The 25,339-nt window shown below is 44.4% G+C and overlaps 2 protein-coding genes across 2 annotated transcripts in view; one reads left to right on the top strand and one right to left on the bottom strand.

Moving 5' to 3' along the window:
• Positions 1-4,339: 4,339 nt before the first annotated feature.
• slc10a1 (solute carrier family 10 member 1) lies at positions 4,340-7,427 on the top strand. The gene is made up of 4 exons (XM_053614918.1): positions 4,340-4,746; positions 6,333-6,534; positions 6,632-6,810; positions 7,202-7,427. Exons 1-4 carry the CDS (start codon positions 4,346-4,348, stop codon positions 7,425-7,427), a joined length of 1,008 nt encoding a protein of 335 aa, XP_053470893.1. The 5' UTR covers positions 4,340-4,345.
• A 1,856-nt stretch (positions 7,428-9,283) lies between these two features.
• Positions 9,284-25,339, bottom strand: part of susd6 (sushi domain containing 6) — a 33,378-nt gene continuing 17,322 nt past the window's right edge. Inside the window, exons 3-7 of the mRNA XM_053613744.1 lie at positions 15,695-15,886; positions 14,790-14,981; positions 14,171-14,309; positions 12,622-13,040; positions 9,284-11,701 (exon numbers count right to left, since the gene is read on the bottom strand). Coding sequence (XP_053469719.1) covers positions 11,676-11,701; positions 12,622-13,040; positions 14,171-14,309; positions 14,790-14,981; positions 15,695-15,886 — 968 coding nt within the window. The 3' untranslated portion in view covers positions 9,284-11,675. The remainder of the gene's footprint in view (positions 11,702-12,621; positions 13,041-14,170; positions 14,310-14,789; positions 14,982-15,694; positions 15,887-25,339) is intronic.

Here is a 25,339-nt window from a genome sequence, read left to right as displayed (position 1 = left end):
ACTTATCCCCAAGGCATGCCTTTAAACACTAGAGGAAAATTGAAGAGCGGGACGTTTTAATGAGCAGGAAGCATGGGGTCTTTTCTGTCACTGAGGTTAGCGCTGTTGGGTTTGATTCTCTCTGCAGTCTCCGCAAGAACTCTCTGGTTCTTGGATATGGACTCGGCTATGAACGGGCCTTCGAGTCTGATGGACCGTCCTGTATCACGTCTCTGGAAAGAGTGCGCTTTTCAAAAGGAAGAAAAGGGAATCCCAAATATTATTAGGAATCTGCACTATTGTCCTGAAGGCAAGACTTCGCAACGAGTGACCGTGTGACGTGCGTGTACTGTATAGAGACAAACCAGGAAGTGAACAGCTGATTAGAACTGACCTCTACAGGTGAGGTGAGGTACTGTCCTCGATTGTTGATACTGTATTGTAAATGGTCTGCACTCACAAAGTGCTTTACACTGTGTCTCATTCACCCATTCACACACACACACACACACACACACACACCAATGGTAGCAGAGCTGCCATGCAAGTGCTAACTTTCCATCGGGAGCAACTTGGTGTTCAGCGTCTTGCCCAAGGACACTTCGTCATGTGGAGTCACGTGGGCCGGGAATCGAACCTCCAACCCTACGATTAGCGTACAACCCGCTCTACCACCTGATCCACAGCCGCCCGTCACTGCATGTGATGGATTTTTAATCCATGGTAATTACATATTACACACTAAAGATAATACAGATTAAGTTAAAAGACACTGTGTATCTTCTTATGTATAGTTCATATCCATTAGCTGATTATTTTAAAAAGGTGTTCATTGACTAACAAGCCAGTGAACGTTCTCATCATTATTTGAAGACCACCAGTGACTCAGCAGTTCGGACATCTAGGGGAGGTTCAGTCCACCACCGAGGTGCCAGAACTGAGAAGAGTCTTGATGCAGGCCTTCCTTGGATCCTGAGAGATGATGGGAACATTGTTATGCATTAGCTGTAGTTTACCCTGAGAAGAAGTTGTATTATTGTAAAGGAAGGTATTTAAAACGCTTCCTCACCCCATCTGACACATTCTTTAACATGCCTGTGCGATATCATGTTTCGAATGTACACTTCTGAGATTGTCTCTCTCTTGTTGTTTGAACCCTAAGCTGTAGGAAGACTGTTGCTGTGGAGACAGGTTGCCAAAACCTCCATCTCTGCTACACAATCCTAGAAGTAACCTTCGAGCAAGCGTTCATCTTCCCATTCATCGTCTTCCCTTTTGTTTACTTTTTCTTTCAAACCGTTGAGGCATTAGCTTTCATCGTCATCTTCAGATGCAGCACGAAATCTTCATCTAAACCAGCGCTGAATCATCACAGCCTCGATGAGTTTACGTAAAAACAAAAGAAAAAGAAAAAAAACATCAAATAACTCAAGCTCTAGAGACAAATCTCTGATCATTAAAAGTGTCATGATTCGTTCAAAAATCCTTCAGACCTCATGCCCATTCAAAATCTTTTGAGCTCGGTGATATTTCACCAATTTATTTGATATACAATCGAATGAAATGAGTTCGCAATAACAGATCTAACGACTGCAAATGTTCTCTTACTGTCAACAGGCTTTCCTTTGAAGTCAAATCAAACACCGGAGCATTGGAAAGAGCCTTCACGATCATAATCCTTTTACACTAATAAAAAAAAAAATTAAAAATGAAAGTGAAGATTTTCGGCAATTCTCTGATGAAAAAGGTCCAATAAAGAAGGAACACAGACTAGGAATATTTACTCAACTGTAATATACGTTCAATAAAATTTGAGCAGGCAAACTTACATAGCGCGAGTCACAGCTCGGAAACATGTTCGCGAAATAGTCGAATCGTTATTGTGTTTAGTTTGCTGTTATAAATAGTTGAATCGTATGAATAGTTTTCTTCATGTTGTTTTCAAACATAAGATTCATTTTAGAGAGAGCTTGGAGAGATCAGTTGGTCAGCTCCTTTCCCAATCAGTCTGAGGCCTTTGAAAGCACTTTACACTGGTTCTCATTCACCCGTTCACACACACTCACACACCAATGGTAGCAGAGCTGCCACGCAAGGCGCTAACTTGCCATCAGGAGCAACTTGGGGTTCAGCGTCTTGCCCAAGGACACTTCGGTATGTGGAGTCACGTGGGCCGGGAATCGAACCGCCGACCCTACGATTAGTGTACAACGGATAGCATCAGAATATCTCCTGACGTGTGTCTATCTGAACGACTAGCTCCTGTGTGCTCACACCAATGAGCAGGCCAACTGGAACACAATCCACATGTTCCCGCCATCACGTGACAAATATGATCATAATTACCAATCAGGATCATCCAAGCCAAGCCATCGCCTGCAGTATCGGCTTCTGTTGAGAAAGGCTGGACTGATGAAGCCAGACAGACACATCTGTAATTCCTCCAGACTAGCTGGAAATGTGGGCATGCCAGAAATGAGTCATCAGACTGTAACTGGACCTGAAATGTCACAGACTGAAATGTGTCCTTGTTTCGGTAGAGGGAGCCTGGAGATGGTGTAGTGCATTTATAACCGAACCAGAGAGACCAGAGAGAGCTACAGTCATCACTACAGCCTGCCTCACAGGCTGAAGGGCTTCGTGGTGCCACTGGGACACTGGAAACAAGATCGTTTTATTGCTCATCATACCTTCCCACATTAAGGTTCCCTCAGGGTGTCACATGGTCTCTCTTCGCCATGTACAGAATGTTCTGGATGGACGTCACCTCTTTGGGATCCCACAGAAGACGCAAGTAGCGTGGCACAAATAAGCCTGGAGATAACTTGAACCTGGATTTTCTGTCCAAGATTATAATCACGTTTCTCGATCTCAATCTATTGAACTCGACGTGGGTTACGTGGTCGTCCATCTAAATCGAGAAGTCTAAAGAAAGTCTAAAGAGCGGGTGCAAATGCACAGTGGCTAGAATTCTGTCATCGACTTCTCAAAATTAAAACTCTCCAAATTCATTCTAGGTCAAACTAGGAAGGAATCATCACCGCTTATCCTACACGGGGTCGCAGGAAGCCTGACGCCTATCCCAGGGAACTTGAGGCACAAGGAAGGGGACATCCTGGATGGGTATGCCATCCCATCGCAGAACACAACTGCACACACATTCACACAATTTAGAGACACCAATCAGACTACAACGCTTATATTTGGACTGGGGGAGGAAACCGGAGTACCCAGAAGAAACCCCGAAAGCACAGGGAACATCCATGCAAACTTTATGCAAACAGGGCAGAGGTGGGATTCCAACCCCCAGCCCTGAAGGTGCGAGGCAACAGTGCTACCCACTAAGCCACCGTGCCTCCCTAAAACAAGATGTACTACAAAGAAGGGTTCGGTACTTCGAACGTTTACATTGTGTGCCGTCTTGTGTAATTTTCCTAATAATCACAAATTATTGAAAGGCTACAATATGTTAAGGCACACATTGTTACTAATGCTGGGTTTAAACGCAGCCCAGACCGTACTGTACGTATGTAGGAGTGTATTCTCGGGCAAGTTTAGATTTGACGTAACTGCACGATTTGAATACAGAGCGTTGGGGTAGACTGTCAAAAGCCCACAGCAAGATGTTGCTTTCCCACACTTTTGAGCTCACAACCTGTGTATTGTGTCTTACAGGAACACAACGCACAGGTTGTGAGAGACGGGGCAAAGACTATGGGATGCAGTAGTGACCGAACGAAGATTTTACCCAGCTTCCCCTAGCATGTAAGTCATACATAATATGATATCTGTTGATTCGGTCATTCCTTCATTCGGTACAGTATACACTTTATCTTGGTCAGGGATGTGCTGTATGTGAAACCTATGCGGGATGGGAATACAACCTGGATGGATCTCAAGTCCATCATAGAGCACTATGCACCCAGATGTTTGATTTAACATAGCCAGTCCATCTAAAAGGGAGGTGGGAGGTAGGAGGAATCCAGAGGTCCTGAAGGCCACCCATGCGAACATGTCAAGAACTCTCAACTCCATAAAGGACACTGAGCTCAGGATCGACCCGGGAACCCTGAAGATGTGAGGCAGCAACACCTAACGCCCAACACCCCACCTCTGCCGTCACGTGTCATCATTTTTAATCAGGATTTGTATTTTATTTGCTCCATTCAAATGAATACCCCTTAGCCAAAAAGTGCAAAACAAAGACAGGGTGGGAAAACATCTCTATTAAGATCCAAACTCATCAACTGGGGGTACTCATTGAGGTAAATACCTGGTACCTTGCGTTTCTTTTTACTCCATCTGCACGTTCATAACTTGATCTCGTCTTCCACGTCTACTTTGTCTAGAAATACTCACACTGGAAATGGAGCTGGCCTTCAACCGAACTGCAGATGTTTCTCATGATGTGGATCGATGGAGCCAAAAGAATTTCACCGATGTCACCTTCTCGAACAGGTCCGTAGTTTCTGTGAATCTGGACAAGGCTGCTAACTTTGTTAGCATTTTCATCCTTTGTGACACTATGGTTGCCCTCGGCTGCACGATGGAGGTCTCCAAGATAAAAGCCCACATCGTGAAGCCCAAAGGGGTGGTGGTCGCCATACTGGCTCAGTTCGGGGTGATGCCCCTCACGGCCTTCACTCTGGCTAAAGTGTTCCAGCTTAGGACCAGTCAGGCCATGGCAGTGCTGGTTTGTGGCTGCTCTCCAGGAGGCGTGCTTTCCAATGTCCTGTCCTTTGCCTTCCGGGGGGACATGAATCTCAGGTACATTTCTGACATTATACCATTAACGGTCTATAGTGAGAGTCTTTGAGACTTGTACACCAATGTCTACACATGCTCACGAATCAGTTAGCATTTATTCCATTGGTAGACATCTGTATACTCGTAGTGACAGCCAGGGCCGCTTCTGTACATTCTGGGGCCCTTAACGACTACTTAGACAGGGTAGTCAATATTATTTCATACGCACGAATGAACAGAATTAATGCTTCATGATTTATCATTAGCATTACCTTTCGTAAGGCAAAACAGTTTAATAATAAATTAAATAACTGAACTGAACGAGGGCACACGGCGGATTAGCGGTTAGCACGTTTGCCTCATACCACCAGGGTCGGGGGTTCGATTCCCGCCGCTGCCCTGTGTGTGTGGAGTTTGCATGTTCTCCCCGTGCTGCGGGGTTTCCCCTGGGTTCTCCGGTTTCCAGTCCAAAGACATGCATGTATCCAAAGTGTGTGAATGTTTATGTGATTACGCCCTGCGATGGATTGGCACCCCATCCAGGGTGTACCCCGCCTTGTGCCAAATGCCCTCTGGGATAGACCCTGAAGGATAAGCGGTATAGAAGATGGATGGATGGTTGGATGAACTGAACGACCGAACAAGCACTATACAAATGAGGAAATAAAAATTTGTAGCAATTATAGAATTGAAAAATGATCATTAAACGCTAAGTAGACAAAAACCAGCTACAAAAACGCTAAGTAGACAAAAACCAGCTACTACATGGTTAAAGGTTTGAACACCGGTAAATCATTTCTTCACTGGTAGTGGTTGGCTTGCACGGTGATAGGCTACTGTTGTCATGGCGAGCAGCAATGAGCTAGCAACTTAATGTATGTTAGCCTACTACTTATTAGAATTACAATTACATCATTAAAGGGTTTGCAAGAGAGCAGACAAGTCGACTAAATCGAGTTACTTAGGATTCGTTTTTTTTCTTTCTTTTTGCACCCCAGATAGATGAAGACTTTATGTTCACAGCTTCTTAATGATCTTCTGATGTTAGCTGCATTAGTTAGCCTTCCCAGAAGGTCACTATAACAGCAAAGAGGGGAATAAATCTGGAATTGGATGTTCAACAAGCTCAAGAAGGTGTGTTTGGTCTAGAGGAGTGCGGTATTCAGTAACACACAGCCCTGCAGCAGCTACTTCCTTCCTCAGAGAGGGTGGCCTCGGTAGCCTCCGCCATTTGAGGGACCCCTTGGAGTCCCTACCGCCTTAGATTTTAAGCCGTCCTTGGCCAGATTTTCCACAACCTGTTAGCCACTGCCCATTCGCTGCCCGGTCAAAGAGCTCCGTCTTGTTTCAACTCGTCTTGTCAAGTGGTTGATGACTTAAACGATACAGAACATATGACAGTGTTGGATTATACCAAACAAGTTTCTCTCAAACTATTCATGAGTTCTCGGTAGCATGCGTATATGCAGAACACCGATTTCACAATAATCCTTGCACGCTATTGTGTTAGTACAATTGCCCAGGGACATTTCCATCGTAGCTAAATCGGTGATGGTGAGTTTTCGGCGTCAAGATTTTTTTTTATGACTGTTCTTCTTCTATCTCAGCATCGTGATGACGACCTGCTCTACACTGGCAGCGCTGGGAATGATGCCCCTTCTGCTTTTCATTTACTGCCACGGCTTCTCCAACCTGGGTGCAATCCCCTACGGTAGCATCATCCTGGCCTTGTTCTTGACTTTGCTGCCCTGTGCTACTGGCATCTATATTAACTATCGCATACCACAGTACTCCAAACTTCTCACCAGGGTAGGTCAACAACACGATCCGCTTGCAGCGGACACTAGGAAAGGTTGTAGAGCAGGAAGCGTGGTTCGTTATGTCGGCATCTTTTCTTTTGCCACAGGTCGGGCTGAGTATAATGCTGGTCAGTCTGATCGTCTTCGCCGTTCTGGTCGGGATTTTACTAGGCGAGTCTATCCTGACGGTTGCAGCACCTCGACTCGTGGCCACAGCAGCACTGATGCCACTTATTGGATATGGACTCGGCTACGTGCTGTCACTCTTCTTCAGGTTTGACGGACCGTAAGTAAAGGAACTTGTGCCTCTTAACGTTGTATAGCGAAACCGAATTCTAGCCTCGGGTACTTCTACAGTGTAAATGCATACGTTTTTTAAAATGGAAAGTAAAATGTCCAACTTCATTTAGAATATAGACTTCCATCGTATGAAGTTATATAACATGTAAAAGTTTCTTAAAAGTCCTTATAAGTTACACTTACCTTACCCGACAAGTTAGACTCGCCTCTTTGAAACCCTAAAGAATATAGTCTATAGCAAAGCCGATATAATTAATATTCAAACTTATTTTCACGTTTAAAGAGCGTGCTAATTCATCTTAAGAAAGGTCTTAAATTCTTTGCCACGAAAACGTTTTTTTTTTGACGTTCGATTTCTCTTTTACTGTAACCCTAAGGTGTCAGAGGACTGTTGCTATAGAGACGGGTTGCCAGAACGTCCCTCTCTGCTACACGATCCTAAAAGTAGCCTTCGAGCCAGAGTTCATCGGCCCGTATTTCCTTTTCCCGTTTCTGTACTTTTTCTTCCAAATTCCGGAGGCGATGGTTTTTATCGCGCTCTTCCGGTGGCACACCAGGCAGAAGTTTTCAGCTGAACCGGCAGTGAGTAATCAGGACCTCTGAGTATACTGGAGAAAACCTAGGACCAATACAAACGACCGTACTATAAGCCAACGTCCAGTCAGGACTGAGGAAATTGCATGCAAGTCTACATATTCAACGGACGTGCTATTATTTTGTAGAAAAGTTGTTCAGCTTATCTTTCCCTTACACGTTTGATGAAATAAAGCAGAGAACTTTACAAACAATAATGGTACGAGCAAAGTAAGGACTTCACATTACCCTCCTCAATGGAGTACATTTGCTGCGGATGTGCTAAAAATGTGACCTCGCATGGCACGGAAGCACAACAGTGATGGAGCCTGGTCAAAAAATAAAACAAAGTAAATAAATACAGGTAAACAGTGTATGCCTCGTGACATAACCTGTGCTTGTGATGTAAGGTATAATTCGACTTGTAATCATTTCTTTGTGGGCAATGAGAGAAACGACGTCTTGGGCTGAACCGTGCTCATGAACCACTGGGTACGCTGTCGAGTCGTCCTATCGTATCAGTTTGACCAACTGTATCGCACATTCATCCGGTCATATACAACCTTTCATTAAATGTGTGCAGAGGAAATTCGAAAGCGTTATCGTTTCTATAGTAACCACTTATCCACAGGGAGTTGTACCACTGACACTCGACTTGAACTAGTTTAAAAAAGTGTGAGACTGTCGATATGGTGACATTTTCCTCTATTAAAGATGTTTGTTTATATATTTATGGAAGTAGTCTCCGGTGTCAGAGCTCTGAACATGGTGGAGGCCAGTTCTTTTGCTTTCGATTGTTTAAAGAGGTAACAGCTCTGAATGTCTGCTCTTGGTCTGAGCCCTGGGTTTCACCTGTGAAGACTGTGTTTGTTGTTAAAAAGGATAAACCAACGTGAAGACCAGCGAGCTGTCGATGGGAGAAAAGCGAGTCATTTTGAAGCTGAGAAAAAGAGGGAAAATCAAATCGCAGAAACATCAGGCATAGCCCATATAACAATTTGGAATGTTCTGAAAAAGAAAGAAACCACTGGTGTACTAAACAACCAGACATGGAACGGGTGGGTCAAGGAAAACAGCAGCAGTTCATGACAGAAACATTGTGAGCGCTGTAAAGAAAAACCCAAAAGAGTCAGTGACCTCGACAACAACTTCCACAGGGTAGGGGTGAAGGTATCACAATCCAGCGCTGGAAGAAGACTCCGAGAGCTGAAATATAGGAGGCCATGACGCAAGATGCAACCCGCTCATCATCATCAGCAAGAACTGAAAAGCCAAGAAACACAGAGACGATCCACAAAAGTTCAGGAACCAATATGAACCCCTACCAAAGTGATGGAAAGGCCAAAGCGTGGAGAAAGAAAGGATCTGCTCGTGATCCGAAACATACAAGCTCCTCCGTGAAACACGGTGGACGTAGTGTCACTTATGCGCACCTAAAAACTGAGTGGTCTGCCACTAAAGCTGCCCGTGTTCTAAGCTGTGTAACATCCAGATGTAAATATGAGGAAATGAAAGCTGAAATTCTGATCTATCGGTTCGGATTCATCTTTCGATCTCAAACAAAAACACAAGAACTGCCCTCGCCGTTCCAACACTTTCCGAGGGGACTGTATTTAGCAGATAAAGTCTCTCATCCCCTGCCTCCCATTCAGAACACGATCACACTGAATAGTCTGTATACTTTTACTTGATTTAAACTCGCACTACCCGATGTCACCCAAAAGAGGGCCCTTGAGTCAAGGTTTCTTCTTCACGCCATGTCAAAAGATTTTCCTCCTCATCACCGGCGCCTCTGTTTTCTTCGTCACAGTTTTATTATATATATATATATATTTTAAACGCTGTATTGTGACGATGTCCATTCAGAAAGCAATCCTAGTCCAAGGTGCACTTTAAAAGAAAAGCTTTAATTAGAAATAGTTATATACACACACAAACTGTAGAATTAAATTAAACTTTATACAAATATTAAAATTCTATCTTCACACCCACTGCAATGTACAGAGAAGAAAATTCTTTTTTTTTTTTTTTTGAAAAGGGTAAGATGAGATGGGTAACACCATACAATGGTGTCGAGGATTTCTTTTTCTTTCTTTCTTTCTTTTTTCTTTTTTTAAAAGTACAACAACTGAAAGTATGACTTTAGACCTGCAGCGGACTTCAGAGATCAAAGTCACCGACTGGGGGGGAAAAAAAACGGCGTCGAAGAACTAAGAACCCGACACCGTCCGAAAAAGCCGTAAGACTCGTTTATGCATAGGAAAATAAAACGTAAACTGAAGACGATTCGACACCGTGATGGAAGAAACATGATTACAGAAATAACGAAACGTACAAGATTGTTAAGGCGAAAGCTCGGCTTTGATTTCGGTGAGCAATTTTGCAGAAAAAAACAAAACAAAAAAACACTAAACTAAAAAAAGGATGTCTGACCACACGGACCCGACCCTCGCTTATCTGGACTCGGGCAAGCCGAAATATCAGGACACGTAATGACGGATTTGTTCGTTACCAATTTGTCGAATCAGTAAATAGCGACTGCAATTAAACGTGCATGCAAAAACGCACATACGCGACCAAGAGCTGCTTCTGGCTGCAAAAATAATCACTAAAAAAACGCTTACTTCGAGTAGGATTTGTTCAAGGTTTGGGCAAATTATAAATTTATTAGCAACGTCGGTGTGTAAAGCGTAACTGGGCGGGATTTAACTCAAAAGCGTGACGGTATAATTATGTGCGTTAATACAGATGATGGAAGATAAGCAGTTTTATGTAGCTTTAGTCTTCATCCTCTCCTGATCACGTCTCATGGCTTTATGATGATGATGATGATGTAGTACTCGATCATTGCACGTAAAAAAAAAACCAAAAAAAACCCAACAACAGTATTCTGCTCAGTTGTCCTGGTTTCTACATTCTGGGGAAATATTGTCCGGCGTCCGTCCGAGCTGATAAAGATCAGCTGGTAAAAAGAGTTCCCATCATCAACGGTCACTGGTTTCGAGCGTAACGCAGCAGCTTGGTCCAAATGGAGCGTGCTGTGTTTAAACAAAAACGCCATATCAAAACGTGTCCTTTTCGCCGAAGGCGGACCGGACAAGCTCCGCGGTTTCATTTCGGACTACGCTGTTGGGATTCGTCGTTCAAAAACACGCCAAACGTTTCACACGCTCTTGTGAAATTCCTCGACAGGGTGGGAGCGTTTGAGAAGTAGACGTTTTCTACTCTTTGATGAAGTAAAAACAAACAAACAAACAAACAAACCTGACGGCTATACAGCTCGGCGCGTGAACTAGTCATCTGTCTGCCGCTTCACGTTTTAAGAGCGTTGTTAATTTATCATTGTTTATTTAGTACAGGACGACCCAGAGACGTTTAAAAGCGGACAGACTTGTCCTGCGATATGATCCGATACGTGATAGTCTCTCGGTTGAAAACCGGGAGGTAAAATAACAATCCTAAGCGGAGTTAAAATGAGAAATGGAATAAAAAAAAAAGTTGACACATTTGAGCCCTCTTCGTTCAGAGAAACGCGTACACACACACACACACACACACACACACACACACACACACACACAGAGTTTGCAGCGAACAGAAAGGCAAGCATGTCTTTGAATACAGTACTATGTAAACCAGTTCATCTCTGTATCTCGCTCCTGTCCATCCATCCTGTGCAGCATGCGCGTTCTTACGTGTGCGCTAGTTTGGGGGAGGAAAGAAAAAAAAAAAATAAAAAAATACAGATGCACAGATCATGCAGCATTTTAAAACAAAACAAACAAACAAAAAAAACCCCAAAAACAAACAAACACCTGATTGAGTAAACGGTCACGGTCACTGACCGACCAGAGGTTCGCCGTTCACACAGAAACCGATCGGATGCGTTCGTGATTTGCGACAGCTATGAGAAGATGAAGTGCAACTGCTGGTTAGTACACGGCTGGGGAACAGGTGGCGTTTATAAACGTGTTATTCAGCCCGTAGGGACGCGCTATACATAATTCTATATATTCTACAGCATCTGTGCGGTCGTCTTTGAGGGAGAAGGTGGGAGCGTGTGGCGGTGTTCTACAGTGAGGCGAGGCGAGGACGAGCGATTACGCGGTGCCGGTGCGGCTCAGAGAGTTTGTAGAGAGGTGAAGCGGAGAGGTCAACGGAGGGGCGTTTGGTTACTCCTGCGTTCTGTACGGCAGCAATGGGGGAAGAAGGGTTTGGTAAAAAGCTTAAGGAGCCACAGTCCTGGTCATCGTCCGCACACGGGAGGACGCTGTGCTCTCAGGCCTCCTTCAGCAGAGGAATATCTGTAAAAACAGGGAACAAAACAAATCGTCACAGAGTAGTAGATTCTTAGATCAACAAAAACGTTAAGTCGGGAATAAAACACTCGGGGTTGAAACGGAGCGACGACGGAATGGCGTGGCGACGAAGTGGATTTCGCATTTAGGAGATATTAAAACTTACACGCTCTCTACCACCGATACGGATCAACCGTTTCGATGACGCCGTTCTGTACTTCAGCGTCTCGTCAGATTTCCCGTCCAACCGAACGCTCTCTAGAGTCCGAAGTGTCCCGCCCACGACGTTACGAAAATCGCCTTGACGAAGCTGCCGTCGTCGAGTACGGTACGGATTAGCCCGGGCTGTGAGGTCAGCTAAACGTTATTGGCTATTCTAAAAGGAGTCGTCGTCGTTCGATATGTCCTGCCGTGACTTCCTGTTTCTGTGGAAATTACTGCGCGCTTCAAGGGGGACTTTAAAACCCGCCCCCAATTCTACAGTAACACAGTCAAAGGTCAGACGAAAAGGTCAAAAGTCAAAGGTTTGTCGGAGGAATCATGCTCAATTATTGACAAAGTTTACATCAGAAAATAATAATAATAATAATAATAATAATAATAATAATAATAATACAAGATGCTGTTTTGGTGAATAAAAGAGTCAAATTAGCACAAGGGGGCGCTACTTAATCACAGGAAGCGGTGATTTTGTCAGTGAACGCAAATTGCTGTTCATTTGTGAACACCCAAGGACAAATCCTCTGAAGTCCTCCAGACAGTAAACATATATATAAAAAAGTGACATAAAATTGTATAGTTTTGTAATAAAGCTCATATTAAATCAATTCCTACATTAGCATTAGGATGGTATGGATGCATTCACGTCTTGAAATAGTCATAGAAAGAAAAGAAAGGAAAAAAAGAAGACAAAAAACCCAGCGTACCGTCTCCATATTCCTCTACGGAGGTGAGCGAGAGCAGGCTGTGCTGGTCGCTGCTCGTGCTGCTCGGCCTACGCGCTCCTGCTCCCGCCGCCCCGCGCTGCTCCGACACCCAGGTGCAGGAGGAGGAGGAGGACGGAGAGGAGGAGGAGGGGTCCTGGTGAACGAGCACGGTCTCGGCGTGACAGGAGCGTGCCGCGGTGGAGGTGGAGGGGAGGCTGTGCTCAGGTCGGGATTGGCTGAGCTCTGAAGCAGGAGGCTCCGTCTGAGGCCCCTCGGAGAGCACGATGTTCACACGGGACTCCGGGGGAGGAGCGGCTGCTCCGCCGCTGCCGTACACCGCCTCCTCGTAAGAAGGAAGCGAGACCTGAACTCCCTCTACGACGATGGAGGCGGCCTGGCCGCAGACACCCTGCTCACGTCTACAACAACACAGAGAGGGGAAAGGAGGAGTGTGAAAAGTAGGGGACGGACGACAAACCGTGCAGCACCTCACACCAAGCTGGTATTTTATACATTACAGGGATATTTACTCCACCCTGAAACATTCTAAACACGTCTATATTCGAACATTACACACGCCGCGGGTCAAAAGTTTGTGGACGCCCGACTGAAACGTTTCTCATGATGTTAAAACCCTTTTGATTAAATCGGTGTCGTAGACAAAAATATAATCGTCTCGATGTGTATTCGTTTAACATTTTACTTACAAAAAAAAAATATTGTTTTAATCGGACGACTTGGAGAGAAATATTGGGAAAAGCAGCCGATAAGAGTCCGGCGTCAGGGTGAACTCCTTTAATACTGTTTAAAAATCATCACGGGGAAATTCCTCAAGAAAACAATCAGGCTTCACTATTAGCTCCTAAAAACACGACTAAAGCGCTGCTGCACTGCTCTCTTTAAACAAAGCGAGACGTAATGTCTGTGGTTTTCGTAAAAGCTCATACGTCGTAATGACGTACAACGGACTCGGACAGACGGATTTAAATACGCTTTGGAATTAAAACGTCCTGACTAACGTGTTCCGTTAAAAAACAGATGATTATATGACAAGAGCGTCGGTTAATGCTGACGTCAGACATCGGAATGAAGAAAGAAGGAAAAAAAAAAAAGTGTGGTCTCTAAAGTGCGACTTGAACCGTGACGGTCTGGAGAGTTTACACAGAATGGTGCGAAAAACTAAAAACAATCAGAGCAGAGGAAAATGGCCAGGAAATCGGTTCGAGCTGCCGGGAAGGATATAGTAACTATATAGTAACTCAAATAATCACGCTTTACAGACTTTTTTCTTCATTCTGACGTTTGACGTTTGACGTGAACATGAACTGAAGCTCTTGACCGGTATCTGTGGGATTTTATGCGCTGCTGCTGCTGCTGCTGCTGCTACGTGATTGGATGATTACGTGAATGTTCCTAATAAGGAGTGCTCGGTGAGTGTACTGTTAATCTCAGCTCTCCACTGATCTTTCAGTGAATTTCTGGCTTCATGAGCGTTCTCATGGTGACGTGAAGCCGTCTGAAACGGTGTGAGAGGAGGTCAATGTCGGACCTGCTGTGATGGATGGATTTGAGTTTGGGCTGCAGCAGGACGAAGAGGACGACCAGCAGCAGGATGAGGGCCACGGAGCTGGCAGTGGAGGCCACGATAGAGAGAGCTGGCATACCCAGAGGAGAGCGCTCTTCCTTCCCTGTGACACACACACACACACACACAGCTTAATAAGACAAACAGCTGGAGGAAATAAACAGTCCACACATAGTGCATATATAATTAGGCCTGTCTGGCCAAACAGCACATTTTCATATTTATTTACATATTCAAATGTTCATAAAATTTGAATTTTGAAGATCCCACGTCAACTTCTCAGCCAAATGACCTTCGTCGCTTGACGCGGGCGGAAAAAGGGCGCTGGAATAGTTTCTTTTTTAATTTTTGAAAAATGCATTTTTCAAAAAGCATTCCGTCTGTCTATTAATTCACTTTTTCTTTTTTCTTTTGGGGTAACGTCCCGGTAACGTTCAGGCAAAATGTAAACTTCGGTACAATTCAAACTCTCTAAAAATAATAATAATTAAAAAAATAAAAAACGTACACTACCGCTCAAAAGTTTGGACACTCATTATTTATTTATTTGTTTGTTTGTTTTTGTTGTTGCAGGAATATGTACCTTGTCCCAGGTGACAGATGATGGGCGCTGCAGAGTCCCAGTCTCCGTTCCTGCACGTGTGGTACCTGTATCCTTTCAGCGTGTAGCCTTCATCGCAGAAATACTCGATCACTGTGCCTTCAGTCAGACTGTGGCAGGGTGAGGGGTGGCACATGTAGCCCCCATTCTCCGGCTCGCTGGGGGGACGGCACACTGGACAACACACAATAATAATAATAATAATAATAATAATAAAGCAAGGGGAAAAAGAGAAATAAAAAGCATCAGGGGAAAAAAAAAAAAACTAAATAGAAAAAATAATAACGGTATTAGAAATTCAAATAAAATTCAATAAAAATAAAACTAAATAATAAATATATTTGAAAACATTAAAATACAAATTGTAAATTAAACAGTATAATAGAATGAAAAATGTTTCTCACAAATAATGAACTAAATAAAAAGGAACCGTAGAACAAGTAAGAGTAGGGCTGGGCGATATACGGATAGAATATCGATGTCGTGATGAATGATTACGCGATACACTCGTCTGAGGTATCGTTGGTATGGTGGTGAAATTAAAAGGTACTGAATAGATGCCGTTGATTTGATGTCATTTTTTCTTTGTCTTTGTAGGCATTAAAGAAGAATACTGTTTATTTTACTACTGTTTAACAGACGGTTCGTTCGCTAATTTACATATCGTGATACGCATCATGTATCGTAGAAAGGATCGTGATGTGATATTTTTGTCGTATCGCCCAGCCCTAAATATCAGGTCAACAATTCAGAGAAAATATGAATAACAAACTGAATAAAGCGGGGAATTGTATAAAAGTTAAATATATAATTACATATATTTTTTTTTAAAGTGTGTACATACTGGACTTTATATATATATATATATATATGATCTCCGAACTCACCGTCATTTTTGAGGCAGTGCGGCGTGATGGAGGACCAGCGTCCGAGTGCGGTGCACGTGATGACGCTCTCGCCGCTCAGCGTGTATCCTGAATCACAGCTGTACTGCAGCACTGTGCCTACGGGGAAGGAGCCGCGGTTGGTCTCGGTGAGGTTTACTCGGCCATGCAGCACTGCTGAGGGCCTGGAGCAACCTGTAGAAGGACCAGAAGAAGAGGGAACGAGTCACTACCATATACAACACCACACATACGCCATGGCAGGACTCCACAAGTATACATCGGTTTATCCATACTGCATGTTACAACATTAACCTTTGATATCACATGAAGCGTAACATCATTAAAAGAAAAAAATCCCGTTTCTGAAGGCGTGAGAAATAAACGGACTTTGTTTTTATTAGTTATTTTTTCTCATCATCATCGACGCCAAGTGCGCTCGCTCGGCCGTTACGATATTTCCGACAGGCGGCAACAGTCTGTCGTATCGACGCTGAAGAGGGTGATCGTCTTCCTGTAGTAATGAGATCGTCGTGAAATTTCAACAACAGCGCCACCTGCAGTACGGGAGCACTCGCATGCGATGGCCAATACGAGCGCAGACAGACAAACAAACAAACAAATAAATAAATAAATAAAAAGTATGCATACGCAAATTTGTACGTGCACGTTTGTCCGTGCTGTAGACGAGAGCAGTGGACCGTGTCGTCCTCTGAGCCCCGCGCTTTACAAAAAGGCTTTTCTGCCTCTTTTTTTTATCCAGCTAATAAAACATGGATTTACCTGCAATTTATTGCCCTCATCGGGCGTTCGAGCAAGGCCCGAGATCACAGCGTTAATGTATGTAATACATCATAATTAACACGGTGATTATGATAATAATAATAATAATAATAATAATAATAACAGGTTTTGTGTGTGTGTGAGAGAGAGAGAGAGAGCGAGAGAGAGCGAGATTTCATAAAACTGGAACTTGACGCTCTTCCCCCTCTTAACTTTGTTCCAACATTCCATGAGTCACTCAAACCGAAAAGAAACTGGTGATGAAAAGAATCGCGGAACTGCGGAAGGGTACAGATTTAGGCCAGCTGCTGAAACATGTCTGGACAGGTCGGGCCACAACTTCACTGATTCTGAATCTGAAGGAGACAATGGTACGCTTATTAAACGCGACTGGAGAACTGGCATGCCAACAAAAGATTTAAAGGGGGAAAAGAAAGAAATAAAAAAAGGAGGCATGTACATGCGATTATGTATGGTGCTGGTATTTCTCGATTCTCCAGCACAAACCAGTTTGACCAGTACAGCCATCACCAGAAAGCTGAGAGGAAGTATTCTGTTTAGTTTACAAACAAGCCAAAATACAGATCTAGAGATACGAACTGCTGCTGAAGTCCGATTCTGAATCACAGCAGTGACGGGTTACATTGGCTTCTGTGCTTTCTATCTATCTATCTATCTATCTATCTATCTATCTATCTATCCGTCTATCTATCAAAAGCTCTATCTATCTATCTATCTATCTATCCGTCTATCTATCTATCTATCTATCTATCTATCTATCTATCTATCCGTCTATCTATCAAAAGCTCTATCTATCTATCTATCCGTCTATCTATCTATCTATCTATCTATCTATCTATCTATCTATCCGTCTATCTATCAAAAGCTCTATCTATCTATCCGTCTATCTATCAAAAGCTCTATCTATCTATCTATCTATCCGTCTATCTATCAAAAGCTCTATCTATCTATCTATCTATCCGTCTATCTATCAAAAGCTCTATCTATCTATCCGTCTATCTATCAAAAGCTCTATCTATCTATCTATCTATCTATCTATCCGTCTATCTATCAAAAGCTCTATCTATCTATCCGTCTATCTATCAAAAGCTCTATCTATCTATCTATCTATCCGTCTATCTATCAAAAGCTCTATCTATCTATCCGTCTATCTATCAAAAGCTCTATCTATCTATCTATCTATCCGTCTATCTATCAAAAGCTCTATCTATCTATCTATCTATCCGTCTATCTATCAAAAGCTCTATCTATCTATCTATCTATCCGTCTATCTATCAAAAGCTCTATCTATCTATCTATCTATCCGTCTATCTATCAAAAGCTCTATCTATCTATCTATCTATCTATCCGTCTATCTATCAAAAGCTCTATCTATCTATCTATCTATCCGTCTATCTATCAAAAGCTCTATCTATCTATCTATCTATCCGTCTATCTATCAAAAGCTCTATCTATCTATCTATCTATCCGTCTATCTATCAAAAGCTCTATCTATCTATCTATCTATCTATCCGTCTATCTATCAAAAGCTCTATCTATCTATCTATCTATCTATCCGTCTATCTATCAAAAGCTCTATCTATCTATCTATCTATCTATCCGTCTATCTATCAAAAGCTCTATCTATCTATCTATCTATCCGTCTATCTATCAAAAGCTCTATCTATCTATCTATCTATCTATCCGTCTATCTATCAAAAGCTCTATCTATCTATCTATCTATCTATCCGTCTATCTATCAAAAGCTCTATCTATCTATCTATCTATCCGTCTATCTATCAAAAGCTCTATCTATCTATCTATCTATCTATCCGTCTATCTATCAAAAGCTCTATCTATCTATCTATCTATCTATCCGTCTATCTATCAAAAGCTCTATCTATCTATCTATCTATCTATCCGTCTATCTATCAAAAGCTCTATCTATCTATCTATCTATCTATCCGTCTATCTATCAAAAGCTCTATCTATCTGTCCATCCATCCGTCCATCCATCCATCCATCCATCCATCCATCCATCCATCCATCCATCCATCCATGAAAAGCTCTATTATCCGCTCTCCCTGATTTACAGGTGCAGGTCTGTTCACAACTATAAAAGTCGAAAGTCCTAAACGAGTCGCTTATCGATGCTCTGAGAATGTGAACATTTCTCTCAAGGTTACGTTTGAATCTTGTTCTCGGTGTGATCCAACCGAGCAATCGTGAACCGTCGTTTTAACGCTGCGCTCGAATTAACCGTCGTTTACTCGTCGTAGAAGACATCTGCGTATTTGAGCTGCAAAGCGGGGATAAAACAAAACAAAACAAACAAACAAACATGGACGACCCCATGAGAGCTTGTGTCTTTGTCGTTTCTCGTAACAAGCGATCTAACTAACCAACGGTCATGACAGTTCGGGATGTATTCGCTTCTGGATAATGATGAGCGGTTACATATAACTGAATAATGTCTCTGCGTGCTCACTGAGCTAAAGCGAATACGACGATATTTTCGTTTAAGAGAAGAGAAGTGGCGCTTTCTGTACCGTCGGCGCTGTGAGCGGCCATGTCGGCGTGACATCGTGTGCCGAACCTGGGGCTCGGGACACGTCAATGAGCTCTTGCTTAAATAAAAAGCAAGGAATTCCTACTCGGAAACTCAGCAAGTGACGGCAAATCCACACGGCTGCGCGTCTTTACGTTTAAACGAGTTACACTACACTACACTACACTACACGCATCAGTCATCACAGCTACAGAAGACGAACGCGGAGGATTTGGCGGCTTCGTAGCTGGAAAACGCCGTCACTCCGAGCTCCTTCTTCCGGGTCATGCGCTTTTTAATCGACACTCGAGTGCGATGTTCGTGTTCACACCTCTGCCCAAACAAACCGCACTTCACCGAGGACGGTCGACCCACACACACCAAATACCGCGCGTGTCAACCTGACCTGACACACACGGACACAAACGCTCTCCACACTGAATGACCTCCGCCAGACGCCATAAACTTTTAATGCTGTCTGTATAAAACGGGAGCGACTTGTGTTGCCCAACCCTGGACCCACCACCGGCATCATTTCTTCCTTGAAGTGAATATACGGTTGATAATCGAACTACATAAATAAATAAACCCACACGAACTCCAATCCCGTCTTGGTGAACCTGTGAATTCTTGAAAATGTTTGCTGTAACAGATGGAAAACAAATGTCTCTGGCTAACATGGTCATACGGACCTTTCGCAAACTCGCTCTTATTTCCTTCTTGGTTTATGGTATGCAGGTGTGGTGTTAGTTAGAAAAGACTGTGTCCGTCACATGTTCTGAGCAAGAATGAGTCCCTGCCTACGCCAGGAATTTATTATAGAAATTCAGCGCTAGGGCGTTGTTTTATGTGACTGGCGATGTCGCTTTCGCGCCCTTCTCCGATTACGTTCACACTCCTGAGTGCAGCTTACCTTACGGCGATCCGCCAGAGATTGCTTTTCGGTTTGGCACGACTGCGATACACCGATGAAAGGCGAATGCAAGGCAACGCCATCTGTGCAGCATATTTCACTCCCCCCCCCCCCCCCCCCCATCGCATTTTGTTCTGGCAGGCGCTCTTCAAAAAAAAAAAACATTTTTTTTCCAGCGAACACACGATGAAAGTAGAGCTCCACCCTGAAATATTTACACTCGCGTGTTTTACTTTCACTTCTTGAGAAACAGGCGCTTCCTAATTCCTTCTGCTTTTGGTGAGATGATTTTCCATGCTCGTTGGAGGAAAAGCGCGCTCTCGACAGGGGGCGGGGTCGGCCGGGCACGACCGTCAGGAATCCGTAACGCGAACGGAACGACTGACTAGCACGTTAAACTGTGACTAGCACATCTCACGCGATCTATACACTACAGGAGCGAATATTTGCTCGTCTGATGAAGGGGTAGATATTTCACGCAGATCTGATACCTAATTAATATTCGAATGCATTTAAATACTAAACGCGTACACCGGTTTTCCCTGAAACTCTGACACAGCTCATTTGCATGTAGCGACACCCACAAAACTCCATAAAAGTGCTCAGAGTGCATGAAATAAACAATCTGGGTAAAGCATGAATGCCAATTAAAGTATTTATATCATTAATATATAATAATAATAATAAGCGATATTAATAATAAGCATATTGTACCTTCCGTATACATAAACGGAGCGTAATTCATGTTGAAAGCTTAGTAAAGCTTTAACGCGATGCATCTTTCCGAGTAAAAGGTACAGCGACTGATAAAGGCAGAGTTCAGGAACTCTTCTTTGAGCAACGCTGCACAGGCGCGCGTATGTAGCGGGTCTGAACGTTTTTTCATTTTCGGGGGATGTTCTGGAGGAACGCGGTCTGGAACACAGGGGAAAGGAGGACTTACAAGAAACTGTAATCATTGTAAAGCTGATCACATTATACTGATCGCTTCAGACCGAAAGAGCTTAGCCAGGCTAAACCCTGCTCCACATGCCTGGATTAGGACCTGATCCGCTAGACGGAGCACCAGTTCGGGTTTTTAAACTCAGCACGGTTTTGTGTGTGTGTGTGTGTGTTTTTCTGGGCCAGTCCTTTGAGCCTAATCCCTGAGGAGAGGAAGAGAGAATATCTATCTGCTAGACATTAAGCTTGTTTTTTTTCTCCCCCACACACCTCACACACACACCTCACACACACTCTGAAAGTCTGTTCAATTCACAGACTTTTCCCCCCAAACAGAAGGATTTTAGCGTGTGGGCTGCTGGAGCTCCCTGCTGATAGAGATACAGGGTGTAAATATGTTTCTGTGCTCAGGAAGTGCAAGCGCTCCTCGAACACCAAACCGTGACGCAACTCGACACGTCTCAAACTGCCAGCAGAGAGAAACGAGCGGTGTGCGGTTTCCTGTGCGAGAGCAAGTGGAAAAGATAGGCCGAGGTGCGCTTTCGGAACCCGTTAACACGTATAACGCTTCCCCGGAGGGGACGGGTCGGCCGAGTCGCGACGTGCGTGCGTGCGTGTGTGCGTGTGTGAGAGAAGAAGAAGAGTAATAAATAAAATTGTTGATGAGTCATGTTTACTTCTAGGATTTAAGATAATGAAGTTACGTTTAGATGAGACGTTTAACACGGCGCAAATGAGCTGCGGTAATAATTATCCTAATGGGAGGTCCTCACAAGGATAGTCAGATGTCTGTGTGTGTGTGTGTGTGTGAAGAGAAGACAAAGAAGTGTGCAGGCGTGTCCGAGTGATGAAAATAGGACTTCTGGGTAAACGTAATGGCTGCTGGGAAACTGCTGCTGTTGTTTGTTTGTGGTTTGTCTTTTTTTTTTAAAGGAAGGCAGATTTTGGAGGAGGGGGCGTGTTGAGGAAAGCTCCGGATTCCTTTCTGTAATCGATTACTAACGCTGACTAACACTACGATTCAGTCTTCTCCCGGAGCGAACGTGCCGTTTACACCGCAGCGCCGCTCCATTCCGGACTCCGATTGGTCGGAAGGCGTCGAGTAGTACACTCTATACGCGCTCGTTTCAATACGTCATCGTTTCTATAACGACAGCTTATTTGCCGTCACTAAAGTCGGAATCTTACACCTGTAAATGGATAAAAATAAAAAAAATAAAAGTATTCGCTAGCATTCTTTGGCAATTTGCTGCGGTATAAGAAGCACAAAACACTTCGGAACATGCCGTTAGATTAAAATGATCAGCTTTCCGGTGCGAACAGTAACCCCGCTTCACGTCCACCGACACGCACGTGATCATTATCCTAGAGCAGCACTCTCCGAAGTGATTTATTCCTTACTTACGTACATCATTTTAGCTAGTTAACCTTAATAGTTAATGCTTTAGAGTACTGAAAAGTGAAGGTCTGGTGTGTATAAGAGGCGGGGGGGAAAATCCCCAGACTCTAGACGGGAACAAAACATGCGCAAAGTGCATCATGGGAACTTGTGGCATGGGGAAATTTCATTAGCGGTTTTACTTCCTGTGGCATGATTAGTAAAAGCTGCTCGATGTGTACCGGAGACACGCAAACCGAGTGCGCGTATATTTATATGTCTCAGGTAGCAGATCCTCTTTTACAGCAAATCACGTGAGTTTATGGAAATGATTTCGCTGAAAGCAGCTCATCGGATCAGAGACTAGCTCCCGTACACGCTTACAGAGATCGGTTTCCTCACGTAGAGGAAACGTTCCACGAGGGAAACAGATGAACGGACGGCAAACGCTCCAGAAGATGGGTTCAAAAGCCAAAAAAAAGTGCTCACTCGAGGCAAAACGAAACAAGCTCTTCACACAGTCTTACTCATCGGTCCGTACAGCATCTTCTGGAGTGTTTGGTCACCGAATGCTCAATTCGTATGCTTTTGTGTGTGTGTGTGTGTGTGTGCGTGTGTGTAAAACTACTTGAAACTACACAGTGTTTCGTGGTGATGTTTGTTGGTAAACGAGACCTTTTAGCTGTCCTCGTGCTCGACGCACGTGAACTGAAAAAGGCTTTGGTTGTATGCGTGTCCCCGCGATACTGACACCGAAACCTTATATTATATAAAGTCTTATATAATCTTCTCCAAACCCAATTCCAACCTTTTCCATTCTGTTACGGGATCGGGTTCTTCTTTTTCCCCATCAGATATCCGATCCGGCATGTTTGCTGGTTATCCGGCTCGATCCTGGATATCAGACCGCCGTCCGACGCGTAACGATCGCTATACGGTCGCGTCATCCGTCGGACCTTCTTGTTTGTTTGTCTTTGGAATTTTACGTCATTGAGTGAATTTTAATTCACCATCTCTGGTTTAATCCATCGAGGAAACACAGGGCAAGAGACAGATCGCTCTAAAACACTTCAGAGATGAGTGTCAGAGGTCGGAATCGGAGCTCCAGAGGTCTCACACACACACACACACACACACACACACACACGTATACACAGTGGAGGAGTGGAGGCTTGTGATAGGAATGTTGGGTAGGAGGCAGGTTTCCACATGCACTCATCATCTCCAAAGGGAGAACAAATCTCAGTCAGAGCTCAACATGCTCTCACACACACACACACACACACACACACACGCGCATGGACAGACGTGGCTGTCAGAATGGAATGAGCCCTGGCAGAAACACTGACAGGCCCACGCTACTGACTCACTCGCTCGCTCGGCTCTCCAACCCAGAACATCAGCGCTGTGTAGGCACGGCAGCTACACCCAGGGCCGATCTGCGATCAGCACCACGTAAACAAAAACACACACACACACACACCCTCACTGAGTCAGGACGCCCGAGTTTGTGTACAGATTACTCTGTTAATCCTGTAAGCTATAGGATGCTATAGACGTCTGCTCATCATAACGACTAAACGTCAACATTTATTCGCGACGGTTTATCACGAGTACACAGAACCAGACCCGGTCCGATTCTCACGGAAGGAAATCCCGGGAATCGATAACGCAGAGCCGAAATAAATAATATAAATAAATAATATGGAAAACATTTAGGGAGGGACTGGTCGAGGCAGCGAGGCGTGTCCGGTCCCGCACCTGGAGACGTGGTGAAGCGTTCCGTAGGTTTGGTGAAGACTTTCAGAGTAAATAAATAAATAAACAAACCTCTTCCCTGGTCGATTTGAATACCCAACACCGCCGTGTCGATGATTTACAACCCGGACGTAAAGCAGTATTCGTTTACGCTGAGGTTTTCTGCCCCCTAGTGGACACGTTCGTGTTCCCTACGCGTACGAAGGGCACACGGCTAACGCCGCGCTCGACTCAACTCGGAAGCGGGAACGCCCGGTCACTTCCCACCTCCGCGGGGGGAAACACGGACGCCTCGGCTTTCGTCTTACATCGTCAGCGACAATCTAGCTAGCCGACACCTTCCTGAACATCCGCACACGAGTTCAAACGGGCGTTCCCTTCGGTTTTTCCCTCGATCTAGCGAGAAACATTTTCCTCCTCGGAAGAGCGAACCGTTTAAATCTGTTCAGTTAAGCGAATAAGTCTGTACGGCGATCCATCTAAAGTGAATCGTCGTATATACACAGATACCAACGGTGTAAAGACGTCTGACGACGCCAGATGTGTTTCATTAACCGAGGATCGATCAGGATTCAATGATCATAAATTGGCATATGTGGCCATAATGTGGTAAACAGACCTGTTCTAAAGGACGCGCACATTTACAAATCGGTATCGCTCTCAATGTGTGTCCAGTTCAGAGAGGCAACACACACACCCACACACACACACACAAAACCACGTGCCACATGCTCTTCATTAAGTCTTTTCGGCGCTCTGGGTCGCGCCCTCCGGCAGCCCCGTTAAACGAATAAAAGAATGGGAGGAGGGAGGAGAAATATCTCGCACGTGTGCCCTTCGATCTGGAACGGGGGGGAATCTCTATTGTTTCTCAAACAGTGACAGATGGGAGTTGACATTGGGGTGGGTCAGACGCCCTTTCACCCTGCATGGGACATCTGTGGGGCAGGAATACCTCCTCCGTGGTTTACACAAACAGAGAGAGAGAGAGAGAGAGAGACGGAGTAGAGCAGGGTAACGCTTCTGTCCGTCTCATGTCTTGTCCCCTTCCTGGAATGTGCTGTAGCTGCTGTCGAGGACAGAGCGGAGTTTGTTCGTAGGTAAATCCCATCACCACCCCCTCCACACACACACACACACACACACACACACACACACACACACACACACAACTGTGTTCGCCTTTACTCCACAGCAGCTGCGTTCAGACGCGTCGACACCCTGCATGCTCACGTTCCTTAGCGACTCCGGCCACAGAGAGACGACGTGTTTAAAGCCGACTAAGCTATTCCTGACCTGACTGAGCGCCGTCGGGCAGCAGACGTT

The sequence above is a fragment of the Ictalurus furcatus genome, chromosome 25, assembly GCF_023375685.1.
Source record: "Ictalurus furcatus strain D&B chromosome 25, Billie_1.0, whole genome shotgun sequence".
NCBI classification, from domain to species: domain Eukaryota; kingdom Metazoa; phylum Chordata; class Actinopteri; order Siluriformes; family Ictaluridae; genus Ictalurus; species Ictalurus furcatus.
Note: the sequence above shows the minus strand (reverse complement) of the source record. Positions and strands in the feature narration are given on the sequence as shown.

What these genes read in the sequence shown, in the direction of transcription:
- slc10a1 (XM_053614918.1), top strand. Translation starts at nt 4,346, where the DNA reads ATGGAGCTGGCCTTCAACCGAACTGCAGATGTTTCTCATGATGTGGAT. An exon ending in ACTCCAAACTTCTCACCAGG is followed by an intron (nt 6,535 to 6,631) that starts GTAGGTCAACAA and finishes CTTTTGCCACAG; the next exon opens with GTCGGGCTGAGTATAATGCT. An exon ending in TTCTTCAGGTTTGACGGACC is followed by an intron (nt 6,811 to 7,201) that starts GTAAGTAAAGGA and finishes TGTAACCCTAAG; the next exon opens with GTGTCAGAGGACTGTTGCTA.